Source organism: Curcuma longa, chromosome 4, assembly GCF_044706935.1.
Source record: "Curcuma longa cultivar G26 ecotype Majalengka, Jawa Barat chromosome 4, ITB_CL_G26_1.1, whole genome shotgun sequence".
NCBI classification, from domain to species: Eukaryota; Viridiplantae; Streptophyta; class Magnoliopsida; order Zingiberales; family Zingiberaceae; genus Curcuma; species Curcuma longa.
This window is the reverse complement of record NC_133864.1, coordinates 11,279,144-11,305,022: the sequence shown is the minus strand read 5'-3', so window position 1 is coordinate 11,305,022 and position 25,879 is coordinate 11,279,144. Positions and strand designations below refer to the sequence as shown.

At 35.7% G+C, this 25,879-nt stretch overlaps 5 protein-coding genes across 7 annotated transcripts; 4 read left to right on the top strand and 1 right to left on the bottom strand.

Annotated features, from left to right (window-relative positions):
• The first annotated feature begins 1,548 nt into the window (after positions 1 to 1,548).
• On the top strand, positions 1,549 to 5,345 carry LOC141828423 (replication protein A 70 kDa DNA-binding subunit B-like). Of its 2 annotated transcripts, XM_074715850.1 has the most exons (13): positions 1,549 to 1,685; positions 2,565 to 2,711; positions 2,799 to 2,913; positions 2,977 to 3,017; positions 3,196 to 3,373; positions 3,472 to 3,739; positions 3,822 to 3,924; positions 4,045 to 4,169; positions 4,260 to 4,338; positions 4,428 to 4,572; positions 4,651 to 4,811; positions 4,899 to 5,019; positions 5,151 to 5,345. In XM_074715850.1, the coding sequence occupies exons 1-13, from the start codon at positions 1,549 to 1,551 to the stop codon at positions 5,343 to 5,345; spliced, it is 1,815 nt and encodes a 604-aa protein (XP_074571951.1). The 2 variants fall into 2 exon arrangements, with proteins under 2 accessions (XP_074571951.1, XP_074571950.1); XM_074715849.1 differs by having other exon boundaries at positions 2,799 to 3,017.
• A 3,053-nt stretch (positions 5,346 to 8,398) lies between these two features.
• On the top strand, positions 8,399 to 10,977 carry LOC141828528 (putative 6-phosphogluconolactonase 2). Of its 2 annotated transcripts, none has more exons than XM_074715972.1 (4): positions 8,399 to 8,496; positions 8,649 to 8,836; positions 8,954 to 9,089; positions 10,402 to 10,977. In XM_074715972.1, the coding sequence occupies exons 2-4, from the start codon at positions 8,664 to 8,666 to the stop codon at positions 10,906 to 10,908; spliced, it is 816 nt and encodes a 271-aa protein (XP_074572073.1). In that variant the 5' UTR covers positions 8,399 to 8,496; positions 8,649 to 8,663; the 3' UTR covers positions 10,909 to 10,977. The 2 variants fall into 2 exon arrangements, with proteins under 2 accessions (XP_074572073.1, XP_074572072.1); XM_074715971.1 differs by having other exon boundaries at positions 8,637 to 8,836.
• A 2,028-nt stretch (positions 10,978 to 13,005) lies between these two features.
• Positions 13,006 to 17,068, top strand: LOC141827330 (hexosyltransferase GAUT11-like). Its single transcript, XM_074714552.1, has 2 exons — positions 13,006 to 13,385; positions 15,314 to 17,068. Exons 1-2 carry the CDS (start codon positions 13,239 to 13,241, stop codon positions 16,739 to 16,741), a joined length of 1,575 nt encoding a protein of 524 aa, XP_074570653.1. The 5' UTR covers positions 13,006 to 13,238; the 3' UTR covers positions 16,742 to 17,068.
• Positions 17,069 to 17,597: 529 nt separating this feature from the next.
• On the top strand, positions 17,598 to 18,262 carry LOC141828693 (uncharacterized). The gene is made up of 2 exons (XM_074716152.1): positions 17,598 to 17,865; positions 17,937 to 18,262. The coding sequence occupies exons 1-2, from the start codon at positions 17,598 to 17,600 to the stop codon at positions 18,200 to 18,202; spliced, it is 534 nt and encodes a 177-aa protein (XP_074572253.1). The 3' UTR covers positions 18,203 to 18,262.
• Positions 18,263 to 21,561: 3,299 nt separating this feature from the next.
• LOC141827310 (BTB/POZ domain-containing protein At1g21780-like) lies at positions 21,562 to 23,874 on the bottom strand. The gene is made up of 4 exons (XM_074714529.1): positions 23,591 to 23,874; positions 23,341 to 23,486; positions 22,508 to 22,623; positions 21,562 to 22,341 (listed from the first exon to the last, which is right to left on the bottom strand). Exons 1-4 carry the CDS (start codon positions 23,722 to 23,724, stop codon positions 21,736 to 21,738), a joined length of 1,002 nt encoding a protein of 333 aa, XP_074570630.1. The 5' UTR covers positions 23,725 to 23,874; the 3' UTR covers positions 21,562 to 21,735.
• Between the last annotated feature and the right edge of the window lie 2,005 nt (positions 23,875 to 25,879).

The following is a 25,879-nucleotide window of genomic DNA, read 5'->3' as shown; positions in this document are numbered from 1 at the left end:
TCTCAAGACAGATAAGTCCTAGTAGGTTAGTTGGACTGTATATTAGGCAGTCTTGGCGGATTAAGAGGATCATATATCAAGGCAAGAAGGCCTGGTGAGTCAAGAGATCGAATGTTAAGTTGGCCTCGATTGATGTATGATGGTCCTTTGTTTGAGGAGAAGATTATTGTGATACAATCAAAGTATGACATTGGAAATACATGAAAAAGATTATGAATTTATAAGATGAAAGATATCTATTGATACGAGGTCTTTTGATTAAGTTCAAAAATAAAATCATAATAACGTAGTTCAAAATGAACAATATCATACAATTATAGAGATATTTGATTTATCGGTACTAATAAATACCACTCAAATTTTTATGGGTGCAGTCTAAACATGACGGGTTAGAAGCACTATAACATGTTTGTCTCTAACCGTTAGTCTATTGTTGGATAAATGTGAATGAAAAAAAAATAAAAAAAGGAGATTTCATTACAAATGATAACTTAGTTCCAATGATATTACGATGACTCAATTCACTTTTCACCTATGTAGGATCAGATATTAACGAGGTCGACAGTTCAAATTGCTAGTTCGATATTGTATTATTTGTAAGAATAAAAATTGTAAGTAGATTTTTTTTTTTCTTTGTAAAAGTATCAGAGAAAAGAAAATATTTAATGATGATAGAGCACGAGGATCTAACCTTGGAGTAGTGATTTTGGGAGACAATCAAGTAAAATATTGAGGGGGGAATCAAGTAAATTCCTTCGTATTCTTATTCTGGAAATATATTTATTCTAGGGATGTTACAGATATAAAGATACTATAATGCGTTTCTTAATTTAACTGAAAAAATACTATAAATAAAATACATATGTTAATTTTTATAAACTTATCAAAATTATTTTAATATGGTAAAAAATGATTGTAACAATAAAGTGATTTTTAAAAGTATCAACAATTTTAATAAAATTTAAATAATTTTAATTAAGTGTAGCTGCTATAACTTTTTGTTAAAAAATTTTAAGTATTTTTGATAAATCTGAATAAATTTATTTTAATAAGTTATAGTAGTTATTTTATATTACTATAATAATATTAAAATAAAAATATTTTTAAAATGAGAAATATAATAGGAGCGTTATTTTATTTTATTTTTTAAAATTTAAAATTCTGAAAATTGAGGATGTGCTTCTGATTTTTAACCATGTTTTTTTCCTTATAATTTAAAAGTATAAAGAAAGTCTTTTAAAATTTTATTAAATATTTGTATTAATTTTGTAATAGCCAATCTATATGGGCCTCCAACTTCATGCTGGAGGCCCAATAAAATTTGACTCTGATTGGCGCGAAACTATGAGTTTGCCACCAGAAAATTTCGAAATATTCAGAGATCAATCGGTAAACGCGGAAAAACTCCATGGAAACACGTTCCCGCCACTTTCCGTCGCTCAATAAATTTAAGGTTACAGAGTGTTCCTCACATTGTTTCCCCCCTCCTCGCTTCTTACCTTCTCCTTCTCTGCTATCTTCTCTTCTCGGCGTCAGATCTTTGTAGGAATGGCCAGATCTGTGACCCCAGGAGCCATCTCGATGCTCCTCTCCAATCCTTCTCCTGACTCGCCCTCCGACGTGCCGGAAATCACCGTCCAGGTCGTCGATCTGAAGCCCATCGGCAGCAGCAGCACGCGTTTCACGTAACCATCTTTCTCTCTTGCCATTTAGTCATATCTCTTCTTCTTCGCCTAAGTTTTTTTTTTCTGTCAATTTTTCGTCGACTTGTTTGCTAGGAGTCATCAGTTTAAGTATGCATAATATCGGTTAGATCTGCGTAACAGGATTTAACTTGTCTAACAATCTACATCTTTAGGGCTACAATAGTTTAGCCTAAGGTTTTGATTTCTCAAAGAGTTATACTTTATGCACTAGCTTAATTTTTTCTTGTTGAAGTTTGACAGTCTAGCTGCCCATGTATTCTTGATCGAGAATGCCTTGGATTATGCACGCAAAATTTCTTTACAATAATAAAGTCCTCCAAGTTGTAGTAGTCTAGAATTCCAGAATGAGAGCATAAAGTCACACGATTGTCTTATTTAGTACTAGTTTGATAGAATTATTATATTTTGCGCTTGAACTTCTTACGGATAAGCCAAATTTTTTAACTTACAAATTATAATATTTGGTTCCCGAGGGAGTTAGATGGAAAAGCCCACCATAATCGCAGTGTTTGGGTTAGAAGTAAGGAAACATAGATTGTGAAATAAAGAAGGAAATTAGAAGCCTGGGTGATAAAGGAGGTTACAACTTACAGAAAATATATAGGACTCGCAAGATGAGTCAACCGCAAAATGAAAAAAAGAGTTAAAGGCAAAATAATCCTGGTAAACGATGGAAAAGATTACGAAAATCTTATGTGCAAGGGACTGATGCTGAAAAAATGGCATGCGTTTAAAAATTCTTTTGTTGGTAAAGCTTCGCGCCTTTGGCCAATTTTTTTCTTCCTGTTTTTATATTGCATTACGCAGAATGGACAACTGCATGTTAATTTTAGAAGCTGATGTTATATTTGATAACAGGTTTATGGCTAGTGATGGGGAGATGAAGCTAAAAGCTATGCTTCCCACTTATTTGTCTACAGAAATCCAATCTGGAAAATTGCAAAACCTTGGTCTCATCCGTATTCTGGATTATACTTGCAATTCCATTCCTAATCAGCTTGAAAAGTAAATACATAGTGATCATGACTTTGACCTTTTGAATCTTGGTTTACTCTGATGCCAAAGCATTTACACTGATTCATATTCTTTCAGGGCTTTGATAGTGACAAAGTGTGAAGTAGTTTCTCCTTCTCTTGAATTGGAAATTAAAAATGATGCAAAGAAAGAAAAGCCTGATATGAATTTAGAGTCTAAGCAAGAGGTATTTGTTAACAATGCTGTGAAAATAGAGGAGCCTATGGTAACATTAAAATCTACTCAATCTATGGAGTCAAAATCTGCTGCCCAGATTGTGCATGAACAGCATGGAAAGTAAGTGGCTTTTATTGTATTTGCCATCAATTCAATTATGCAATTCCAGTTTCAGTCATATTATGGGTATTTTATATGCAAAGAGCCTGCTGATTATAGTATGTCTTCTTCATTCTGTTTTTCCTTTTCTGATTTATTTTGTTTGCGTTAAAATTATAATGTCTGCTATGTTCTGCAGTGCTGCTCCTGCTGCTCGTCTTGCTATATCAAGAAGAGTGCATTCTCTAGTTTCCTTGAATCCTTATCAAGGAAATTGGACCATAAAGGTTCGACTCACAAATAAAGGGAATTTGAGAACATACAGGAATGCTAAAGGAGAGGGCCAGGTTTTTAATGTAGAATTGACAGATGAAGATGTAAGTGTTTCTTTATCTAATTGTATCAACTTGTCCTCCTACCCTGGTATTTCTTCAAGATACAATATTGCTGATCAACTTTGCTAAATTTTGATCAGGGCACTCAAATTCAGGCTACAATGTTTAATGAAGCTGCAGCTAAGTTTTATCCTAGGTTTGAGTTGGGAAAAGTATATTTCATATCAAAAGGGTATCTCAGAGTTGCAAACAGGCAGTTCACAACTGTAAAAAATGATTATGAGATGAATCTAAATGAGAACTCCATAGTTGAAGAGGCAGAAGGGGAAGTTTTTGTCCCTGAAACCAAGTATAATTTTGTCAAGATTGATCAATTAGGGTCATATGTGAATGGGAGGGAGCTCATAGGTAAAGACCATCCTTACTAATTTGGATTCAAATTAATAGAATTTTGAAGCTTTCCTCTTAAACTTTTCTATTTGGTGTGCAGATTTGATAGGTGTTGTTCAGAATGTTTCATCAACTTTGAGTATCCGGAGGAAAAGCAACAATGAAATGATTCCAAAGCGAGATCTTACTATTGCAGATGATTCGTAAGCTGTCTTAGACACTTTTTTTGGGGGATTATTATTATGCATAAATTGATCTTTTCTGCTTCAATGGCTTAACATAGATTAACTATGTGATTGAGTTTGTAATTGTTTGTGCTACAGGAACAAAACTGTTACTGTCTCCTTGTGGAATGAACTTGCTACAGATGTTGGGCAGGAATTGCTGGATATGGTTCATACCTCACCAGTTGTAGCCATAAAATGCCTTCGAGTAGGAGATTTTCAAGGTATAAAATGTTCACCACTAATTTTCCAAAGGAACCGTCTTAAAACATGTTTATATGTTACTAATGGACAATTTTTTGTTCCTCTTGTAGGTGTATCTTTGTCAACTTTAAGTAAAAGCACAGTGATAATAAACCCAGATTTGCCTGAATCAAAGAAGCTGAAGTCTTGGTAAGATTGGCAGCTGTCAAAAAGCCTTTAACAAATTTCTCACCCATTTTCAACTATTCTAATACGTTTTCCTTCCTATTACCTTGCAGGTATGACTCAGAAGGAAAAGGAACTTCAATGGCATCTGTTGGATCAAGCTTGGTCTCTTCCACCAAAAATGGATTGAGGTCAATGTATACTGATAGAGTTTTCCTTACTCATATAACTGAGAACCAAAGTCTGGGTCAAGATAAGGTATAAATTTATGAATTGACACAAAAAGATAGCTATATTGTAGTGTTTTCTAGTTCTTATATCCTCCTTTGTGAACAGCCTGCCTTCTTCAACATAAATGTCTATGTAAGCTACATTAAGCCTGACCAGACAATGTGGTATCGTGCATGCACTACTTGCAACAAGAAAGTTATTGAAGCTGTTGGTTCTGGATACTGGTGCGAATCATGTCAGAAGAATGACGAGGAAAGCTCTTTAAGGTAAACAAAGTAAATGAAGTGTAAATGCACCGCTCAGTTTCTTTAATTATTTGGAATAATTAAGCTTTCAGATTTTTTGCTTTTCAGATACATAATGGTGGTTAAGGTCACAGATCCTTCAGGTGAAGCCTGGCTTTCAGTTTTCAATGAGCAAGCTGAGAAAATAGTTGGATGCTCTGCTGATGAGCTCAATAGAATAAAAACTGAGGTAAGAAATTAACACCTAAAACTCCTCATTCTACTATTTTCTACTTGGACTTAAACTTGTAAGATTATTTTTTGGTCTATGAATGTAAAACCATTTTTGGTGGCTTGTTTGAAAAAGTTGATCTATTGCAGGAGGGAGATGAAAAGTATCAGCTCAAGCTGAAGGAAGCAACATGGGTTCCGCACCTGTTCCGGGTTAGTGTGGTGCATACTGAGTACATGCACGAGAAGAGGCAGAGGATAACGGTTAGAGCTCAAGCTCCAGTGGATTGCTTGGCTGAATCAAAATACCTACTGGAAGAAATAGAAAAGATGTCTGTATGCTAATGTCCTGTGTTTTATATCTAATTTTCAGCAGTTGCGAATTTTCTCTGAGCAAACTTCGTCACTTTGCATTCTTTTTGTTTCCTCTGAAAGAATGTCCGCTTGAAGCACGTGTAATATATGTTCTAATTTTCTTGAAGAAAAGTCCTAACATCATTATTCATGGATGAGATGATGACTGTTCGTTGTTAAATAATCCCATTGATTTTGTCTATATTAGGTGTTAATCTATGTGACATACTATAAATGTAGATAGATGACTCACTAAAGCTGAACACTAGTAACAACGTACAACATCAACAATAATAAAGCAATCATATCGGATGCTCAAATAATTTCATACCAATTTAAATTGTTGGAAATACATTGACAAATGCAATGTATTTATTAAAAGAAATCTAATCTCTTTTGAATGTTTATTCTTAATTCACAAAAAGTAATATTCCTCAAATTTTTTGCATTTGAAGCAAATGATCTAAAATCAATATGTAGCATAGGTAATAAAACAATCAATAATGTCATTAAGACCGTTTACTTCTAGAATTAGTTGGACAAAATTCGAACACTTGAATTATAAAAAAAACAAAGCAACCAATAATTAGTGCAGTTATGAAAAAAAACTGTAATATTGGCATGCAAAAGATCACTCAAGAAATTAATCCTAGTCAAGCAAATATAACTTGCAACCCATTTAACAGTCAAAACCACATTTGAAAGAACTACCAACATCCACTTCCTATTGCTAAATAGATTCATTGTTCAGCAAAGTTATTTCTTTCTTCAATTTTATTAGCAGTACGACTCGTCATAATGGTCTGCTCAAGGCCATATCCTGTCAGAGATGATCATTCTTGGAGGTGACTTGTCAGAAATAGTCTTTCCAAGACCATACTTTGTCTTATCAGGATCTTCTCAAGGACCATGCCTTGTCAGAAGGACGTGACTTCTTAGAAATGGTCTTCTCTCTCTCTATTAAACAACATTGTCAAGCATTAATGGAAGATGTGACCTGTCAGAACGGGCTCTCTCTCCAATGAACAACTTAGCCAAGCATTAAATAAGGATGTAATTGGTCATCTTTTCAAGACCATGCTTTGTCAGACAAAAATCGTAGCCTTCTCTCCTAATGCTATGAGGGAGCTCTTGAGGTATAAAAAGGGAGGAAGGAGGTAAACTAAAGAAAAAGGGGAGGTTCCGGGCTCTCTCTCTCTCTGGATCTCTCTCACTCTTATTATCTTTTTTGGGCTGAGCATTTTATTACAGTATTTTTATTTTACTGTACTTCTTCTTCTTCTCAGACTGGGCTAACTTGAGCGTCGGAGTGGCCGTCCGAGGACTCCCCGGCGCTAGGATGACCTCTGTTTTCGATGGTGTTTCAGGGCCTACCGGTGGCTGATCTTCTCTCCTTCCTCGATATGGAGGCCCTCTCCGGCGGCTCCACCCCCCTCTCTTCCCCTGCATGCTGACTGGTCCGGCGGCGCATCCGGAAGCCGATCTCAACAGGAACAGCAGATTTAATTTGATGTTTGAAAACTATCAGGCATATTGTTTTTAGTTAGTGTAGAATACAGATTAATTTTGTTCCAACTTTTATTTAAGAGCTAGACCAGATTATCATACCTAACACGGTTCTTCAATTGGACAGTAATAATGAAAAGCCAATATATATACCTAACAACTGGCATCCCTACATTTGGATTCCCAGTCAACAATCTTTCTCATGCATGATATATATATATATATATCAATGAGCAAGAAAGCTTCTTAGTGGATGCTCTTCATTTCCTGCACATCCTTTTCCATGTAGCCATGAGCAGACAACGACCATTAACAACGCCTCGTGATGGCTACATCACCTCAATCCACCTGTAAAGACACCATTGACTCGACAACAATTGAGGCAATGCCGTGATTAACTGCTGAGAAACCTAGTACTGGACCTGATAACGAGCATCTTTCAGAATCCATGACCAACTTGTGGCAGCTTTTTCTTGAAGCTCTTTTAGGTCAAGATTTTTGCATGGACTCTTTTAATTTGCCTGCACTTTGTTAGGTCGAGGTCTTATTCCTGCTCAATCAATAAATCAGAGCAATCACCAAAAGTGCTTCATGTTAACTTGCACCACAAAACACTGGGCTCCAGTGTCCATCATGCACCTCTTTAGGTTTGATTCTCGAGCCCCAAGTTGGTAGGTCTCGAGTCTGATGAGTGCATGCCCACTGCCTCCACTATCCAATTTGGCTACACAAAGTGACACGATCGAGTGATGGAATAATATTCCACCAGTCATCTTGATGACAGATAATGATTTCATTTCACTGGTGGGTGGATCGGAGGAATCAAAATTAAGAGGTTAATTAATTAGGAAATCAGAAATATTGTTATAGTTAAACTCGACTCATTTACACCCTCCTATCAATGAAGGAGTCAAAACTTTTATAGCTCCTGGGCTACCTTCCTCTCTTTTTTTTCCTAGATTATATATCTTCCCCTTTGCTCGGGTAGGTCATCACGTGGCTCCGCCCTTACCTCCAATCCTCTTCTGTAAAAAAGGTGAATTCGTCATCCTAACGACTTCACACGATCGGACGATGACCATCTATTGAAACTTTCTTTCTCAAAACACCCCTGAAATTTCAAAATCTTGAAAAGGCCACTAGAGTCATCAAGCTCTATTTGTTTTACCCTTAATCAATAACACAAATTCTAATGAAATAGTCAACTCATTTTTACTATTTTGTGAACTACTCGAGAAAAAAAGGGGGGAAAATGATAGGAAAATAAAAACAAAGAGAATATTTTTAGTTAAGGAAATATTTTAAATACTTTATTAAGTAACATGCTGAAAATTCCCTTTTAGTTATAGAAAAGAAAGTCTTTTGTCTCTTTGTATTTAACATTAAAAAAGGTCATACACCCAAATAATAACTAGCAATATTTATGTTTGTTTTTGGCAATCCCCCCTTTGCGAGTTTATGCCTTTTTAACCAGGCTCATTCTTCCCAGTTCCCCTGCCTCGTTAACCTGCGAGGCTTCGCTTCCTCTTCCTCTTCCTCTTCCTCGTCCTTCTCCATTGCTGGCGCCGTGTTCCTCTTCGGCTTCCCCCGTTCGTTCCGCTGATTTCCGGTTTCTTCCGTCCATTGCCTCTCCGAGGTATCCCTTCCGCCTCCTCAGCTTAATTTTACCGTAAAAAGGCAACCTTTGCCACTCCTCAAATCCCTAACGTTACTAAACGCATCAACTGGTTTTGCACTCATTAGCGTTCCTTTGATCCAAAGAAATTTCCTATCTAGTTCCTTCATTAGGTTTAGGTTGCAAGAATGGCTAACTGTGGTGAACCAGAGACCAAGAGAGATTTGAGAGTCTTTGAGGATAAGTACGAGCTCACCACGGATTTGGCGGAGTATATATCCCAACTCTCTGAAAATTCCGTTAAGGAGAGAGGATGCTTCACCGTTGCTTTATCTGGCCGGTCTCTGATAAGATTGTTGGAGTAATCTCTTTGAATACCTTTCCAAATGTTGGTTTTTCATTGCTTTTTCTGCTAAGTTTGGGGGTATCACCATTGAGGTATGCCGAGTATTTAAGGGAGGACTTACTGTGGATGCAGGAAACTTTCTGAAGCTCCTTATAAGAAGACCGTCGATTGGACAAAATGGTATGTATTTTGGGCTGATGAACGTGCTGTTGCAAAGAATCATGTCGACAGCAATTATAAGTTAACCAAGGATGTATTTCTCTCAAAGGTTGGTAGTCATTTTGGATCCTCCTTGCTTGATGAACTTAGAAGATGATGTCTGTTCGTAGGGATCATGGAACTATTCACTTGTGAAAAATCTGGCTTATTTCTTTAAATGCTTTGTATTGCGAGTTCTTGAAAAGTTACCTTCAAGTATCTTCAAGATTGTGTTGAATTTCATCATTGTTTATATAGCTTTCTCGTTTTTTGTGAAGTTGGATTTTGTTGGATGTGTAAAAGAATTTGGAGTGAATAATTTATCCAATAGTCTACGGATGATATTATGCATGTCAATAGACTGAAACCATAATACAAATAGAAATTTTGTTTATGCTAAGTACAGCAGATAGTTTTATGTTTCAAGTGACACACACACACACGGTTCCAGTATCCTGAAAATGGGCAGATGATATTTACTTCTGCTTGTACTTCTGAACATATTCTTTTTATTGTAAGAGATATTTCTCAGTCCTTGGCCATTATACTAGCTACATGCCTTTCGTTTCATTCTACCTTCAGTAGAGGAGTACTTCATTAATATAATAGAATTATCAATCTTGATCGCACTAAATTACCATGCCTATTTTGCTATTTCTTGAGTTTTTTTTTTTGATATGTTGTTTTCTAACTATGCAGCACCCTGATTCAAAAGGAATAGTTGTTTGTATCATAGTAATATGAAAAGTTTCTTTTTAGCCTAAGGTATTGAAGGAAAGCCAATAGTAGTTTTTCTTTTAAAAAAATTTAAAGGAGGCTTAAATACTTTCTTGATCTACATGAATACATATTTTTCCTCATCTAAATATGTTTTTGAATTTGACAGTTAGGCATGTTTTCATTAATATCTTGTAAGCCAGTCCTTTCCATATTCTTTGAGTTGACTGCCAGTGCTCTGTTTGTTGTTATTAGAAAAGAAATATGTAAATTAGTGAATTTCCTAACAGCTCGAGATTTTGATAAGTAGTAATCCAATCATCTTTACATTTACATGGCATCTTGGTTCAGAGTTTAAATCTTGCTATGTCTAAAAGAAATCTCATCAATTCATGTGTCATGGTTTGGCCAATCAAGTGAAATGTACTCACATATGGAGAAGTATTAGAAAATAAACAAATAGTCTCTTTTCTATGAGCTTGAGAAGCTTTTAGAATGAGCAGTTAACTAATCAACTATTTAATAGTCGCATGACATCGTACATTTGTATTTCAAAAATTGAGTTTGGATTCTTTATGACGACATGTTTCTGGGTTTCTCCCTTACTTCTTGCCATTTCTAGTTCATATATGAAAAGCTCATGTTTCTGCCATTCAAATTTTTAGGTGTCCATTCTCAGCAATCATATTTTCTCCGTTAATGACAATGCAACAGTGGAGGATGCAGCAAGAGAATACGAATTTACCATTCGACAGCTAGTGAAGATCCGAACTATAGGTGTTTCTGAAAGCAATGACTGTCCTAAGTTTGATCTTATCCTTCTCGGGCTGGGACCAGATGGACATGTTGCTTCACTATTCCCTCATCACCCAGCACTTGAACTAAGAGGGGAGTGGGTCACTTACATCACTGACTCTCCTGAGCCTCCACCTGAGAGGATTACCTTTGCACTCCCTGTCATCAATTCTGCCTCTAATGTTGCTATAGTTGCCATCGGCGAGGAGAATGCCATGGCAGTGCGGCTTTCCATTCTCACCGACGACGTGAAATTTGATGCCTCTTCATTACCTGCTAGGCTGATTTGTCCAGACAATGGGAAATTAGTGTGGTTCTTAGATGCATTGGCAGCGTCTGCTTTGAATGACAATAATGTTGAACCTGATAAACTATGAGAAATTCTGGATGCACCAAGTGTTTTTTTCTTCTTCCAGTTTTCTTTGCAAGTATTTTGCTATTCTCTAGTATCGCTTAGAAGGAGAAGAGCTCCTTTGCTGTATGATATCAGTTTGTTTTGGGTAAATTACATAATATAATAACTTGGTGTTGCTTCAAGGCTTGTTCCATTCTTGCAGTTGGAGAAGCCTTTCCAATTAGTTAACAAGGTGATTCAGGAGTGCTTGACGAGAAAAGAAAGTCAATAAATATCTCTATGATATATAATTACATTTTGAGTAAAGTATGATTTTGTATTTTTTTTTCTCAAAAAACTTAGATGTGTATTGATTCTCAAAAAACTTATAAAAACAATTGATGATGTGTATTGATTCTTATGAAAGTAAGAGCTATTAATGTGTTAATAAAACATGATTATGAAAGTAAGGAGCAGTGAAGCTCACAAATAAAATAGAACTCATTGGACTTTATGTTTTAGATCTCATTAACCAAATTTATGTCTAAGAAAACTAATTACTATAGCTAATTAATTAATATTTAATTAATCATATCTAAATCTAAAAGACTTAAATTGACCTCACTAATTTAGCTTTATATAGATAGATTAATTCTCATGTTAATTATATATTCTTGTCAGATAATCAATATAATTTTAGACCATCTCTTCAATAATTATTATTTGTTGTAAATTAATTTATAAATTAAGGTTCAACTCTAATTTCAGTTATGATAGACCATGATCAAACTTAAGATAATCTAACTTGATAATTAGGTCAATATATGTCATTTAAGGTCTAATCAACATTTGAATTTAACACGAATAATTATGATAAGACTTTATGGAAAGTCATGGATCACTGATAAGGAATAGTCACGCCTAAATCAAGGTATAAAAACTAAGGCAAAACTCAAAAGGAGCTCTTTTTTATTGAATCACGAAAAGAGTTTTTTTTTTATTTATTATCAAAAGGCATTCCATCCCGTATATTTTACTTTATAAAATTATTTTTATTTTTGATGCTATTATAGTAGTTAAAAAATATAACTGTTATGTAATTATAGCATTGAAAAGATTATAACGGTTATGTAATTATAGTAGTTACGGGATCATAATTGCTATACGATTATAGTAATATAATTATGATTCCTTAACTTATAATAATTATAATCTTGTAATTACTATAATATAATATTGATCAAAATTAAAATGTTTGTTGAATAAGTTATGAACATGTAGTGGTTATAATAGTATTAAAAATAAAAATAATTTTGAAAAATAAAATATATAGAAGCCAAATGAAACACGGAATAAAATGTTCTTATGATAATAAATAAAAAAAAGACGTCATTGATGTTTTTTATTTAAAAAAGGACGTCATTTTAATTTTTACCTTAAAAACTATACGTCCATGTCAAATTCTCACGTTTTCATAATAGAAAAATAGGTAATTTTCTCGTATGGAAAGTACTAAATTACATTGCATAAATATCATGATTTATAATTATCTCAAAATTTAAAATTAACTGAAAATAGAAGTATTTTACTCTTTACGTTCTAAAACTCAAAATTTAAATTTAATTTTTTTTAAAAAAAATGATCAAGTTAAATAGCTTTCCTATAAAAATAAATTTTATTATTCAGACGTGCCAAATATAATAATAGTCTTTTGTTTTTATTTTAATTTAAAATTTAAATTTCATAACTGATGAAATGACGTCGTTCGATTTAAAAGTTTTTTTTTTATGACTTTTCGATTTCGTTTTTTATTTCGTCGGAACATAATTCTGCCCACTCGTAGTGGAGACTCTACGACAGCAGCTATCGTGAAATCACGTACATAATGCAGATCGCACAACACTGAATCAAAATCCCTGTTCTGTTTACACTGCATTTCATGGACAGTTTCTAGCTCATCAATTGGTTGAATTACTGAATGGTAGACGGTTCAATTTATTTAATCCCTACCAACTCTTGAGTAATCTCACCGAATCTAGTAAATCGAACGGCCGATATTTGCCCATCAACATCATGATCTATATAGTTCGGCCCGCCTGCAGGTGCTTCATTTGTCCAATCTCCCTGCCTCCATATACTGCGCGTGATCGCCACCCGTGCAAAACTCCGATCCAAATCGCCTCCTGAGCTCCGAGGCTTCGCCTTCCTCGCGCCGCGCTGCCCCGGCTCCCTACTGGATTCTGTAAATTCTCTCCGGTGGATCGGCGATCGATATGGGAGGTGTTTGGGCCCGATTTGAGCGGTTGATCCGCTGACTCGGTGTCGGTGCGGCATCTTACCGAGAAGGGTTGGGGGGTTCTGGAACGTGGTGACATGCGGCGGAGGGCGACGGAGTTCCGGCGTCCATCGAGAAGGCGGATCCCGGGCTGGATCTGGTTGCTTCTTCTGATTTCTGTCACGGCGGGGATGGTTCTCTTCTTCTTCCAGCACCGCCAGGACCAGGCTGCCACGCCCGTGCAGGTATACTTTGCTTTCAAATTAAAGTATCTTCTCTTTTGGGTCAGTCTTAGGAAGTGATTGGTGACGTTACTGTTAGATATACAGTCAATAAAGTCGGTTGCCTTGATCTGGTTTTTTAGCTATGGGGTTTGTAAAGAGGAATTAGATTCCTTAAAGAACATTTTTTTTTTTTTTGCATTAAATGGTTAAACCAGGATATATGTTGGACATCTTGTTTGGATCCGATTCCAAATGTAAAAGAATTAGAGTTCTGTATTAGATAAGAATTGTAATTTGAATTTGTCTGTTTTAATTTGAGGTGATAAGATTTGTGATTCTACTTTTTATGTTAGGAATCCTAGATTATGAGTATAATCTCTCCTATATTATTAGATTGTTCTGGATTTTGGTCAAATTTCTAAATCCCCAAAATTTGAAAAGATATAGTTGTAATTCCCATCATTTTGCCAAATGTGGATATATGATATTAGAATTAAAGTTCAAATTCTATTCTGAATTCAGTTAGGGTGAACAAGAGGTAGTGGAAGCATTTAAAGCATTTTTTTGCTAGGTGAATCAATAATGAAAGCTGATTCCATTGATATGTTAAACTTGTTTCCTATAAACATTAGATTAACAATAATTGGATGGACGAAGTTATTTACAAATGGGAACCGGAACAACAGATGGTGGTTTGGAAATAGCTAATGAAAGTAATACTGTCATGTAAACTCATGATTCTCATGATACATTTTGATATTTGTTACAGTAAATCTTGTGGATATCAACAAGGCACTTGAAATGACATAATTCTTTCAGAATTAGTTATTTCAAGACAAAAAATATTAAAATAACTTTAAGCAGCTACATCCTGTCACAAGGTCACTATTTGAGATGAGCAAAATATTAATACCAGTAAATATTGATCTTATCATTTTTCCTTGATGACTCTATGATCTGATTATACCAAAGTAGTTTGGAGTAGAAACATATAAGTTCAATCCATGCCCTACATATAATTATTGATTTATGATCGGTTTGGTTTTTGTTATATTTTATCTGATCTATAGGATTTTTAAAACCTATTAGAAGGGTCAGAAATGTTGTTTACACCCTCATAGCTGATTCACCTCCTAGTTGCCCATAAGAAGGCACATTAATATATTGTGATATTTTTGGGGCCTGTGAGTGGAAATCCTACACTTCAAAGCTTTAGGTCATTTATATTTGATTGCTGGATCTGACCCTTTTTTGTTTTAAATAACTGTCATAGTCAAGGCTGTGATGCTTGCTGCTCTATTTTTTGCTTCTTGGATTATTATGGTCTCTCATTTACTATTCCATACCTATCAAAGATTATATTAGCTGTAATAAAATTCTAGTCTACATAACCATGTCGACTTCTGAATTAAGATGGTCCAAGAGGATTGAGCATTTTTGCTAGCCTTACACAAGTTATTCTTAGGAATGAGCATTTTTGCTAGCCTTACACTAGTTATTCTTTTTGACTAAACTCTAGTTATCGTTCACAATGCTCACTTATACTCATATCTCCTAAAACCATATTGTATAGACATATACATGGTACACTAATAAACATATATTATCTTTATAGGGGATCCAAAATTTTACTTGGTAATTCTTACATTAAATTTGGCTTTTCATTCTTACTTGGACAATTTCTTGCTCTGTGTGGTCCAGTTTAGTGCAGCTCAAGCTATTTATTTTTTATACGAATGTGAGCAACCTGTCTTATGATAGATTTGTTTTTTTTGGTCATGATATCATCGAATGAATTCGACCCTGCAAGTTTGTTTGTCCCTATCTTATGTTCTCTTAGACAATTGTTCCTAGATATGCAGGATGTGGTATGAGTATTTTGTAACTATTTATTAACTTCTCTATGCAACTATGGGCTTCATAAGTGTTTTTCATTTTGAATATTACAGGAAAGTATTCTAGATGCTGAGGAAGAAATGAATGTAGCTTTAAATTTCACACAAGAACTTTTGAGCAGTAATTCCTTTGCCAGGCAACTTGCTGAGCAGATGACACTTGCTAAGGCATACCTTGTCATAGCCAAAGAGCATGATAACCTTCAATTTGCTTGGGAGCTTAGCTCACGAATAAGAAGTTGTCAATGGTTGCTTGCCCAAGCAGCTGCTGGGAAAGTAATCACCCAGGAAGAAGCAGGCCCTATTATCACTCAATTAGCACACTTAATATACAAGGCCCAAGACTCCCATTACGACATAAGTACGATAATTGACACTTTGAGGAGCCATGTGCTTGCGCTGGAAGAGCGTGCAAATTCGGCAATAGTGCAGAGTGCTGAGTTTGGTCGATTGGCTACGGAAGTTGTATCCAAGAGTCTTCATTGTGTAAGCATGAAACTCACTGAGGAGTGGTTTAGAAATCCTGCACTTCAAAGACTTTCTGAAGAGGTGAGGAACTCCCCTAGGCTTGTGGACAACAACCTCTATCATTTCTGTATTTTTTCAGATAATGTGCTGGCAACCTCTGTTGTCATAAATTCAACAGTCTCGAATGCAGATCATCCTCAGCAGCTTGTGTTCCATGTGGTGACTGATGAGGTCAACTACTGGGCCATGACGACATGGTTTCTTGGAAATGACTTTGGAGGCTGCACGATTGAAGTACGGAGCATAGAAGAGTTGTCTTGGCTGAATGCCTCATTCTCTCCTTTAGTCAAGCAGATGGTTCAGGATGGCTCAAAAGGTTCAACAGGGGAAATGAAGTATAAGAATATGATATTTGGATCATTGCTGAAACATTTGCATTTCTACATCCCACAGATACAACCCCTGCTCGAAAAGGTGGTGTTCCTTGATGACGATGTTGTGGTGCAGAAGGATCTTACTGCTCTGTACTCAGTGGAATTACATGGCAATGTTATTGGTGCTGTGGAGACTTGTCTAGAGACATTCCATCGCTTCTACAAGTATCTCAACTTTTCTAATCCAACCATTGGCTCAAAGTTTGATCCTCAGACCTGCGGATGGGCATTTGGGATGAACATCATTGACCTCATAGCATGGAGAAAATCTAACATTACTGCCAAATATCACTACTGGTTGGAGCAGAATGCAGACAAAACGCTTTGGAAGGCAGGGACACTTCCACCTGGCCTCCTTACATTTTATGGTCTGATGGAGCCCCTTGATCGGCGATGGCATGTATTAGGACTAGGGTATGACTTGGATATGGATGATAGGTTGATTGAGAGTGCAGCTGTTTTGCACTATAATGGGAACCTCAAACCGTGGCTAAAGTTGGCTATCAGAAGATATAAACATTTGTGGGAACGGTACATTAATTTTGCTCATCCGTTTATTAGAGATTGCATTGTGCATTAAGATGCTGTGAATCTAACACATTATTCCTTAAAGGTCTTCGACATTCTTATATTCTTAGCTAAAGATCTTGCTCTATGCTCCGTTTTGGAACTGTAATCTAAAGAGGGAACGCTCAGACTCATATCATGTAGAATTCAAGAGTTCATGTTGGAGATATAAGAACTTAATTGCTAGATCAGATGTATTCGGGTGTGGAATTTTAGTAAAAGCAGATATTCTTGATTTTGCTTGTACAAAGTGTAATAATACAATTACTTGGCTTGTTTCTCTGTGCCCATTCTCATACTGCAATTGTTAGAAAAAGCTACTGTCTGGTGGATTTGAACTTGGCTTGTGTGGAGTGTAGCAAAGTTGATTCAAGACGAGTAGTCATTTTCTGTATTATTTCCAATAGCCAAAATCTGTTTGATTAGAGTATTTTTCTGAAAAGAGGGGCACATTCAAAATGTGTTTTTTTTTTTTAAATATAAATCTCTCTTGCGATAAATTTGCTTGAGAAAAAGGGATAGTGAAACTAGTCATATAAAATGAATGAACTGTTCCTGAAGGGATCAGATTCATTGACCTGACCACCTTTCTAAAGGAACAAGACAGGGTGGAGGGGGAGGCCTTATTTGGATGTTTTGTTCTTCAAATGGCGACTTTTAAGTCATCTTTTTTCTCCTCCAATAATTTCCCTTTGAGTTGTCTGTTTCTCTTTATCAATTGGATGACCTCTAAGTCTAAGGAACACAGAAGAAACTTGTTCTTTATATATATCCAACTCTGAGAAAACTCACAACGCCAATCCATTAATTGATCTCCCTTAAATCGTTCACTCGCTCTTCAATTTTCTCTGCAACAATTAATTACTGACATGGGAAATCATGGAGAAGGTGACAACCCTAATTGCTGCTGCCGTTTCCACCCCAAGCAAACGGTAGTGGGAGTGTGTGCTCTCTGCTTGAGAGAGAGGCTCCTGGTCTTGGCCTCCGATTCTGAGCAAAAACCACTGAAGCAGTCCAAGTCCAGCGCCAGAATTGGTAAAGTATTCGCTCTGCCTTCCTTCTTCCACCTCTCTCACGCTCACGCCAACAACAAATTTGATGACGAGGCTGCTTCTGCGTCCATCTCCAGCCTTGAAGGTTTGTCAAAACTTCTTTAAAGGCATGATATTTAAATATAAACTAAGTGGAATGCATGTGTTTGTGTTCAGAATCATTCATATCGATCAAATTTGAGGATAACGGGCACGCATCATGGTGTAGTGACGACAGAAGCATACCATCCTCCACTGGCTTCATCGATTGCACAAAGCACAGAATTAGTAGCAGGAGCATGGTGGAGCACAGTGATGAGATGGTGCCGAAGTGGCGCGACAGGATTGGCCAATTGGCACAGTACTGGAAGAGCAAGAAGAAGAAGAAGCAGCAGCCCATTAACAAGACATGCAAGAACAAGCAGCAGTGCAATAATGTATGAGAGACTGATGAAGAGCATAACAAGGAAGAGGTCCTGAAGAAAGAAGAAACACATGCAAAGGAGTGGATTTGCTTTTAGTTTTCTTCATTAGTTTTAGTTTTAATTATATCAAGAATTCTTGCATGAATGGGGTCATGTTAATTGCTGCATTAAACTTTGAATAAAAAGATAGCCATCTGATGATAATTTTGTATTAGAAATTAATGGTTTACTTGTTCTAAGTCTACATTCCTAGGTCCCTCATCGTTTATCAGAGAAATAATTAATGATCATATGAAAGTGAATGCAAATATCATGATATTTTCCTAGCTACTAAACCTCACAAAATGGGACGGTGCCACTTAACATCCGCAAAATAATAATAATAATAAAAATGTTTTAAAATTTTTTACAAAAGGCCACCGGGAAGCTATTGGAATATATTAATATGTGGAAAGACCATGAGCCATGAGTATGATAATGAAGAATATGCTCCAGCTAGGAGTTTCTTGTCATTTTTTCTTTTCTTTCTGTAAAATAATAATTATTTATTATTATTATTTTTAAATAATGAATTAGGTTGTGCCAATTGGTCACCATGCTTCTATTTTCCTCAACACGACAAGGAAACATCATAAAGTTGATTAGGTACCAGACATGCACGTGCGAGGGCTAACCCCACAGAATTTGAAAACATGAACAAATAGCCCCGGGCCAATAGTGCAGCTGTAGGATGTCTTTTTAATTTTTTAATATTTAAGAATCAAGTTTTATCTTCAGTAAATTAATTCCTAAATTTTTTTAAATAAGCGGTTGATTTAAGAATGCTGAATTAACGGGTTGCATGTTACAAGTGCTTCCCGATTTGTTGTAATGGTCAATGAAAAATTTTCGTGAGAGTTGAATCATGATTTTTTTAAAATTAATTAGTATAAATTGAATATACTATGATAATAAGAGAAATACACAAAAGTAAAAAAAAATAATAATGTGAATATGAAAGTAAAAGTGCAATATAAATTGTATAAATCAATGTTTATATATTCTACAAGAGATTTCTTAATTTTTCCTAGAGTACTATTTTCTCGAAAACCATATAGAAAAATAAAAAACCTCCTCGATCGATCTCTAACACTCCTAAAACACAAAAACTCTCTCCGCCTATTCCAATCAGAGTCAAGATGTCTTGATTGGAACATAATACATATTCACACTCGGCCAAAAATAAGGCATTCATAGCTCTACCCAACCCCGTGCAAAATCATATTGAAAACTATCCAAAAATAATCCAAGATTAGAGTTAATTTAGCATTTAGGCTATAGCTAAGCCTAGCTATTATATTCAGCTGTGGTCGAACCAAGGGTGGTTAAAAGAACAATAATAATACATCTATTTTAAATTTCTTTTGAAAATTAATATAATGAGGATTATTCGAAAGGAAAATAATTATTGAAGAAAATTAATTTAAAAAATTCTTTTGTTAAAAAATTTGTTATTTTCTATTTTGATATCTTTTTATAACAAGGATCGAGAGGAACATATGGGCCCAAGTATTTATATCTTATCTTTGAAATATTAAAGGAACAACTCTTTATATCAAGTTGAAGAAATTAAATACTCATTTGTAGCTAATAGTTTAGGAGATAAAAATTTATTATTTGTCGATCGCTATGAAGCCATACCTTCATAGTCTACTTCAAGTAAATCTACGAGGTACAAAGTTTTTATCGTCTTGCTTCTTTTTATATTCATGAACTTTAGTTTAGCTCTATTATTTCTCAAATCAAATGCTAAAAGAGTGGATCAGGGTCGTCTCAAAATTTCGTGAGATCCTAGGCTAAAATTTTTTTAGACCTTTAATACATTTTTTTTAAAATATAATTTTTTTTTCATCCTTTTTCATTCAGACTTGGGACCGACGACAACAATGAATTTAAAATATTTTTAAATAAAATATTAATTTAAAAATAAATTTTTATATAAAATTTAATTTTCTAACTATTAATTTAAAAATAGATTTTTATATAAAATTTAATTTTCTAACTTTTTGAGATGTAAAATTATTAATTAAAATTTTTTATTTAATTTTTTTAATAAATTTTTTTAATTGATAAAATTATTAGATTATTTAATTTTTAAGATATTATTGAACGTAAATAAGACTTTATTAAGACATTATTTTTAGAATGATATATCAATTCAGTCATGTATTAATTCTCATGCATATAGCAACTTCTCATGCATGCAGGCATGAGCAGTGCATCAAATGCATGAAGCGGCATCAAATTCTCATGCGTAGTCATACAGGCGTGATGTGGTCTTACGAAAATTGAAACACCATGATCTCACGAAATGAACACATTGTTTGATTGATATAAAAAATTGATTAAAATAAATTTTTTTAATAACAATGTGCCCCAATTTTATTGAGGCCCTAGGCATAGGCCTTAGGCCTTGAGCCGGCACTGGAGTGGATCTCTCAAGTGGTTAAAGAAATAAGCTAAATCAACTTTTTAACTTATAACTTTATTTTGTTTTAAAAATATATATATCAATAGATAACACAAGTTTTATTTAGGCATGCCAAAATGTAAAGCTTCTTCAAGCTTATACTTGTCATCAAGCACAATCTTTGCTTATTATATTATGACAATGAAAGTGGTGGAACTAAAAGCTCTCAAAAAATTTTATTTGGATGGTATACAAATGCCAAGAAGAAATGATTAACTTTTTTTCTAAGGGAATCAAACTTATTATGAAGCTAGAATTATAAGGGGGTAAACTCGATAACTCGTTCTTCCAAATGAGAAGATTAATTAATGTAAGACTAGGAAAACTATGAAACACTATATCCTTCATATTGTTTGACTATTTGATCTATTCTCTCGTGGAAGTCAATGTGGCAACCAAAGATCAAATGGTGCACCTAAGATACTTTTATGTTAGTCAAATATTTGAGAGAGCCAATCTAGATAACATGTTACATGCATGCAAACATGCTTATTTTGTTTAGTCTATGAAATCTCATCGTAATAGATATTTTTATTATGATAGTTTGAATAAATAGCTAGCTAGGTTAGCTTATGTTTTCTTTTAAAAGATTTACTTCTTCATATCTTGAATAAGGTGAATTGCCTTTGTAGTTATCTCTCTTTATTAATTTCTTGTAAGAAAGAAGCCTTTGGATTAATATAGTTGGGCTATTTGATATACCTTCGACTAATACCTATTTGTCGACTCATCTTACTGGGGGTCTTTAATTTCCATAATGGAAGAGGATGAAGAACATTAGCTTTGAACTAACATGCAAATCGTTGGAGGAGGGTTCATGCTATCAATTCAAATTGAAGAATTTTTAACATGTCCTTTTCCACAAGAATTCTCATAATATTTCCTTACTGAAATACTACAAGAATCTACCATCAAACTAACATTCATTAATTCAGCTTCAATCAGCCTGAAAGCATAGATCTAGGACTGCAAGAAACAAGAACAACATTGACAGGCTTCTATCATTTTAAATTTACATCACATACATCAGACTATGTGGTCGTCATGCAGGCTTCCATGCAGTGAGAATCTCCTGAAACATTTCGACCATCAGTTCCCTATCAATATGCTGAAAAAAAGTATTGATATCATCCTTCACATCATATATCTTGCCAAAGTCGAACAAATACAGCAAGCATCCCTTCTTCAGCTTGTTAAGCTGATACAACCATGCCTCATGAAGCCTCTCAAGGACATTGCTGGTGTCGATATCATCTAAGAGGCTGTCCTCGCAGCAATCTTTGAGATCAGCAATATCGTACTTATCTGCTGCACTGAGCAATGCGATTCGGTGTTTCCAGAATTCTTCTTGTTCAATTGCCCCATATATAAAACCAAGAAGTGCTGAGCAAGCTTCTAATGACATGTCCTCTATTTCGATTGTTGAGGACTCTTTCTCTCGGAGGTCATGCAGAAACATGCTTTCAAACACGGGGGAGCTAGAGGCAAGAATGGCTTTGTGGGCCTTGAGAAAACCATTTGAAGTTTTGATTGTAACATCAGCATGGATTCCATCTTGAAGCATTCGAGAGAGACATTGAAGACTGGATTTGCTCGATACAGATTTCAGCAACCCTTCGGTACACCATAATGGATAGGGATCTCCACCCTACAATCATAAGCATATGATGTGTGATGAGAAAATAAAATTCAAAACATAATTCAGCAGAGATTCACAAGTGTTATCATATAAAAGATAATAATATATGGAAGAAATAAATGAAAACAATTTAAATGTTTCGCAAGCCTCATTGCTTATCTTTTGAAATCCTTACATTCAAGGAAGCTATCTTTAAATCCAGAAACTCCACGTCAACTGTAAAGCGTCCTTGAAAGATATAATCTACCGTCCAGACAAAATCTTCACTTGTTCGAAGAAGCCTATCGATAACTACAATCAAGTAATGGCTCGTCAGATGCAAACCAAATAAAAATTGCTAGAAATTATAGTAATTATTGCCAAACAGAAACCTATGAGTAAATTTTCACCATTTAACTTTAAATTAATTGAAAACTCAATCCTACCTTCAACTCTCAGTCCACCTATCTAAACTTATTAATTGCATGAAACACAATTTGGTATTAGCAAAATGTGGTTGGCCATTGAAAAGACTTGTCCTGGTTTTGCTTTCAGATAGCTAGAAGGGAGTTTACTCTCTTTTTTTAGTGAAAACAAGGAAGTTCCTTGCGTTGTCGGACTATTTACATTTTACAAGACAGAAGGAAGTACATTATGATCTATAACAAGGGTGTTAGCTCAAAACTAAACGATAGGATAAGTCCATTGAAAGGTCCATGATTCGGCATTTCAAGGATTTCCCATTACTGCCATTTCATGATACTGCTGTCAAAAAATAATTCCAAGTGCAATCAGTGATTAAATTGAAACTAGAGAAAGCTCCACCTTCAGATCTTAATGTTATTGCTCAAACTTAATGGTCTTTTTCTAGCTCTTGGAACCAATTCATGATGATAAATTATAGCTTGAATTAAAACAATCGATCAATCTAGATATGATCCCAAACCAGTTTCTTTGAAACCTCGAGGAAAGGCAAACTGATCTGTAAGCTTAAACAAGCTACTCCTGACAAACAAGGATATAGAATACCAGACGAGACGAAGCATCGGCGGTTAGGACCAGGGGAAGAGACCCGCACCACGAATCGAGCAACCGGCGGCTGTTCTTTCGACACCCTGCAAGGCTCCGGGAAGAGCCGGATGTACATGTAACGGTTCTTCTCGATCGTGAGGTACCTAAGAACCCAAAACACTAATTTTTCTTTAGAAAAGATAATCTAATTTTAAACCCTAAAAACCTAGGGGAAAGGGGGAACTTTCGGAGAGGAAAAGATTCAAACCAGTTCCAGATGCCAAGCTTGAAAGACTCGGAGCGGCGGTAGGAGCAAGGGCCGAAGCTCTCGATCCTCCACTGCGCCAACCTCGAGATCGTCTCCACCCTGGAGTCGCTGGAATTCGCCGATCCAGTGCTCATCACTCTCTGTGTCTCTCCCCCCTTCTCTCGCGCTTGCTCGGTGCGAAGCGAAGCCAAGAAAGGAGCTTTTTCGCGGAAGCTGACTCAGATGACAGCACCAGCAACACAACCCCCTTCTTTCTTCCCTTAATCCACCGTTTCTTTCCGGAGCTTCGAGTGAAAGTAAAGCGGAAATCAGTGGAACCCGCGGACTCCGGCCAATGGGAGATCTCCCACTGGCGCTGCTAACGGTGGCGGTCTGTATCAAGGGGCTTGGTCGGCGTTTACTTATTCGATTGAAAATAATAATAAAAAAACCCTTGATTGGGAAAGCTCCTTTCTTGATGTTACCTCTCGTCTTTTAGGAAGGATTCTGAGATCTCAACTGTATGATGATCTTACCTCTCAAATTTCGCGAGGCAGTGGTTTCGCGAGGCAGTGGAAGCATCATCGCCGTAGATGTCTCCGTCGAAGAACGTATCTCTCATTCAATTACTTCATATTAAATAAGGAAATTACATGTGCAGTTTCGATTTAGGCCAAGAGGTCCGGCCGCCCAGGGTCTGGGAAGATCGGATCCAAAAGGAGAAGGAAGATATGAGGTTCGCCACTCAGATCTCAGGTGTGGGAGTGCTCAGGAGCTTGAGGTGTTTGGCATTGGAGACTCGGGCAGACATGGGTGAGGGAGGGCTCAACTTGAAGGCGATGCATTTTGGAAAAGGGGTGATTAACAGCCGTTGCAAAAGAAAAAAAAACGGATAAATTTCAATTAGCCTTATTGACTATTCCTGGGATGACAGGCTCGGCTTCATAAAAATTTCCCATCGGCCACCAGGATAAATTAGGAAGTGCACGCAATGACTAGCTCAGACGCTCAACATCCTTTGATTGCGCTCTCCATTTTCCTTAAGCCGTTGCAAAAGAAATATCATAATAACAATCGTTCTACAATAAAAGAAGGATGATAATCGAGGGACCCTTCGGACTGTGATTCTATCGCTAAATTATCTCTTTAATTTTACAATATTTTTAATTTTTTTTTTCTAAATCTTATTTGAACATAAGATGGACTACGATAGAACAAGACCAACGTTCTTTGATTGAGCATTAACTTTGAGCAGGAGATTGTTTGTGGGGTTCGAAAATAATAAAAAGTACTTGACAACGAACATCCAAATTCTACCGCATCATAATTGATGTCTATAAGAAACTTGAGACTAAGATGTAAACAATAATGCATACATGCTGTAGCACATGAAAACGGGATGCTCCAACTGACACCTTTACTCTAGTAGAGGGAGAAACCCCTTTTGAACCGCAATCAACTGGTGCAGTTAATCCGAGCAACTATCAAAGAGGCGCTCCATGCTAGAGCACCCCGAGAGATTGTCATGTTGCTACGGAGAATTGGGGATCGAAACTAGGGGTAGGGAATGATGCAAACGTAATCCCCCCGAGTAGACTCTCAATCTCGATGCCCTAACTACTTCAAGAAAGACATGACGAGGAAAGGAATTCTCAAATCAAATTGAGGGAGATCACTCCGTTTATGGAAGATATTTTGGCAAAGGAGCTATTCCCTCATTTTCATTCTTCACAAATTGGAGCATATGATGACTCTGTAGATCTTGAGGAGCATCTTTGTCAATTCAAGAATGCTGCCATTTTATATTAGCAATCATACACTATTAAGTGTCGATTTTGTGACCACCTTGATTGGCTCGACACAATAGTGGTTTTATATTTTCAGGTCTCAATTTTTGGGTTCATTTAAAGAGTTATTTTCCAATTTCTTACATCTTCTTATCAACTACAAAAAGTATCAATAAACATTCCTCAGTCTATTTAATTTAAAGTAGAATTCAGCAAAGTTTTTGAGAGCACATATTCTAAGGTTCACTAAAATAGCCCTAGAGGTACCTAGTGGTGGCTACTTATCTATTCTATCAATGGGAATTGGATTTAGTGGGGCCTATGTCGATTGTTCCTCTTCAAAGGAAGTTCTTAATTGTAACAGTTGATTATTTTTCAAAATAAGTCGAAACAAATTAGCTATTAGCAAAAATTACAAAAGTAGTTATCATATTCTTATGAAAAAATATTGTGTTGGTTCGAGATTCTATTAGTTTATCAGTGATATTGGTAGGCAATTCCAAGGGCATAAAATTTAAACCTG

Excerpts from the sequence above, each read along its gene's own strand:
- LOC141827310 (XM_074714529.1), bottom strand. The coding sequence starts at position 23,724 with ATGAGCACTGGATCGGCGAATTCCAGCGACTCCAGGGTGGAGACGATC. Across the intron at positions 23,487-23,590 it reads AAGCTTGGCATCTGGAACTG|GTACCTCACGATCGAGAAGA; the intron begins GTTTGAATCTTT and ends TTGGGTTCTTAG. Across the intron at positions 22,624-23,340 it reads CCGATGCTTCGTCTCGTCTG|TTATCGATAGGCTTCTTCGA; the intron begins GTATTCTATATC and ends ACTTGATTGTAG.
- LOC141828423 (XM_074715849.1), top strand. The coding sequence starts at position 1,549 with ATGGCCAGATCTGTGACCCCAGGAGCCATCTCGATGCTCCTCTCCAAT. Across the intron at positions 4,573-4,650 it reads AAAGTCTGGGTCAAGATAAG|CCTGCCTTCTTCAACATAAA; the intron begins GTATAAATTTAT and ends CTTTGTGAACAG. Across the intron at positions 5,020-5,150 it reads TCAATAGAATAAAAACTGAG|GAGGGAGATGAAAAGTATCA; the intron begins GTAAGAAATTAA and ends GATCTATTGCAG.
- LOC141827330 (XM_074714552.1), top strand. The coding sequence starts at position 13,239 with ATGCGGCGGAGGGCGACGGAGTTCCGGCGTCCATCGAGAAGGCGGATC. Across the intron at positions 13,386-15,313 it reads AGGCTGCCACGCCCGTGCAG|GAAAGTATTCTAGATGCTGA; the intron begins GTATACTTTGCT and ends TGAATATTACAG.
- LOC141828693 (XM_074716152.1), top strand. The coding sequence starts at position 17,598 with ATGGGAAATCATGGAGAAGGTGACAACCCTAATTGCTGCTGCCGTTTC. Across the intron at positions 17,866-17,936 it reads GTCCATCTCCAGCCTTGAAG|AATCATTCATATCGATCAAA; the intron begins GTTTGTCAAAAC and ends GTTTGTGTTCAG.
- LOC141828528 (XM_074715972.1), top strand. The coding sequence starts at position 8,664 with ATGGCTAACTGTGGTGAACCAGAGACCAAGAGAGATTTGAGAGTCTTT. Across the intron at positions 8,837-8,953 it reads TCTCTGATAAGATTGTTGGA|GAAACTTTCTGAAGCTCCTT; the intron begins GTAATCTCTTTG and ends CTGTGGATGCAG. Across the intron at positions 9,090-10,401 it reads AGGATGTATTTCTCTCAAAG|GTGTCCATTCTCAGCAATCA; the intron begins GTTGGTAGTCAT and ends TCAAATTTTTAG.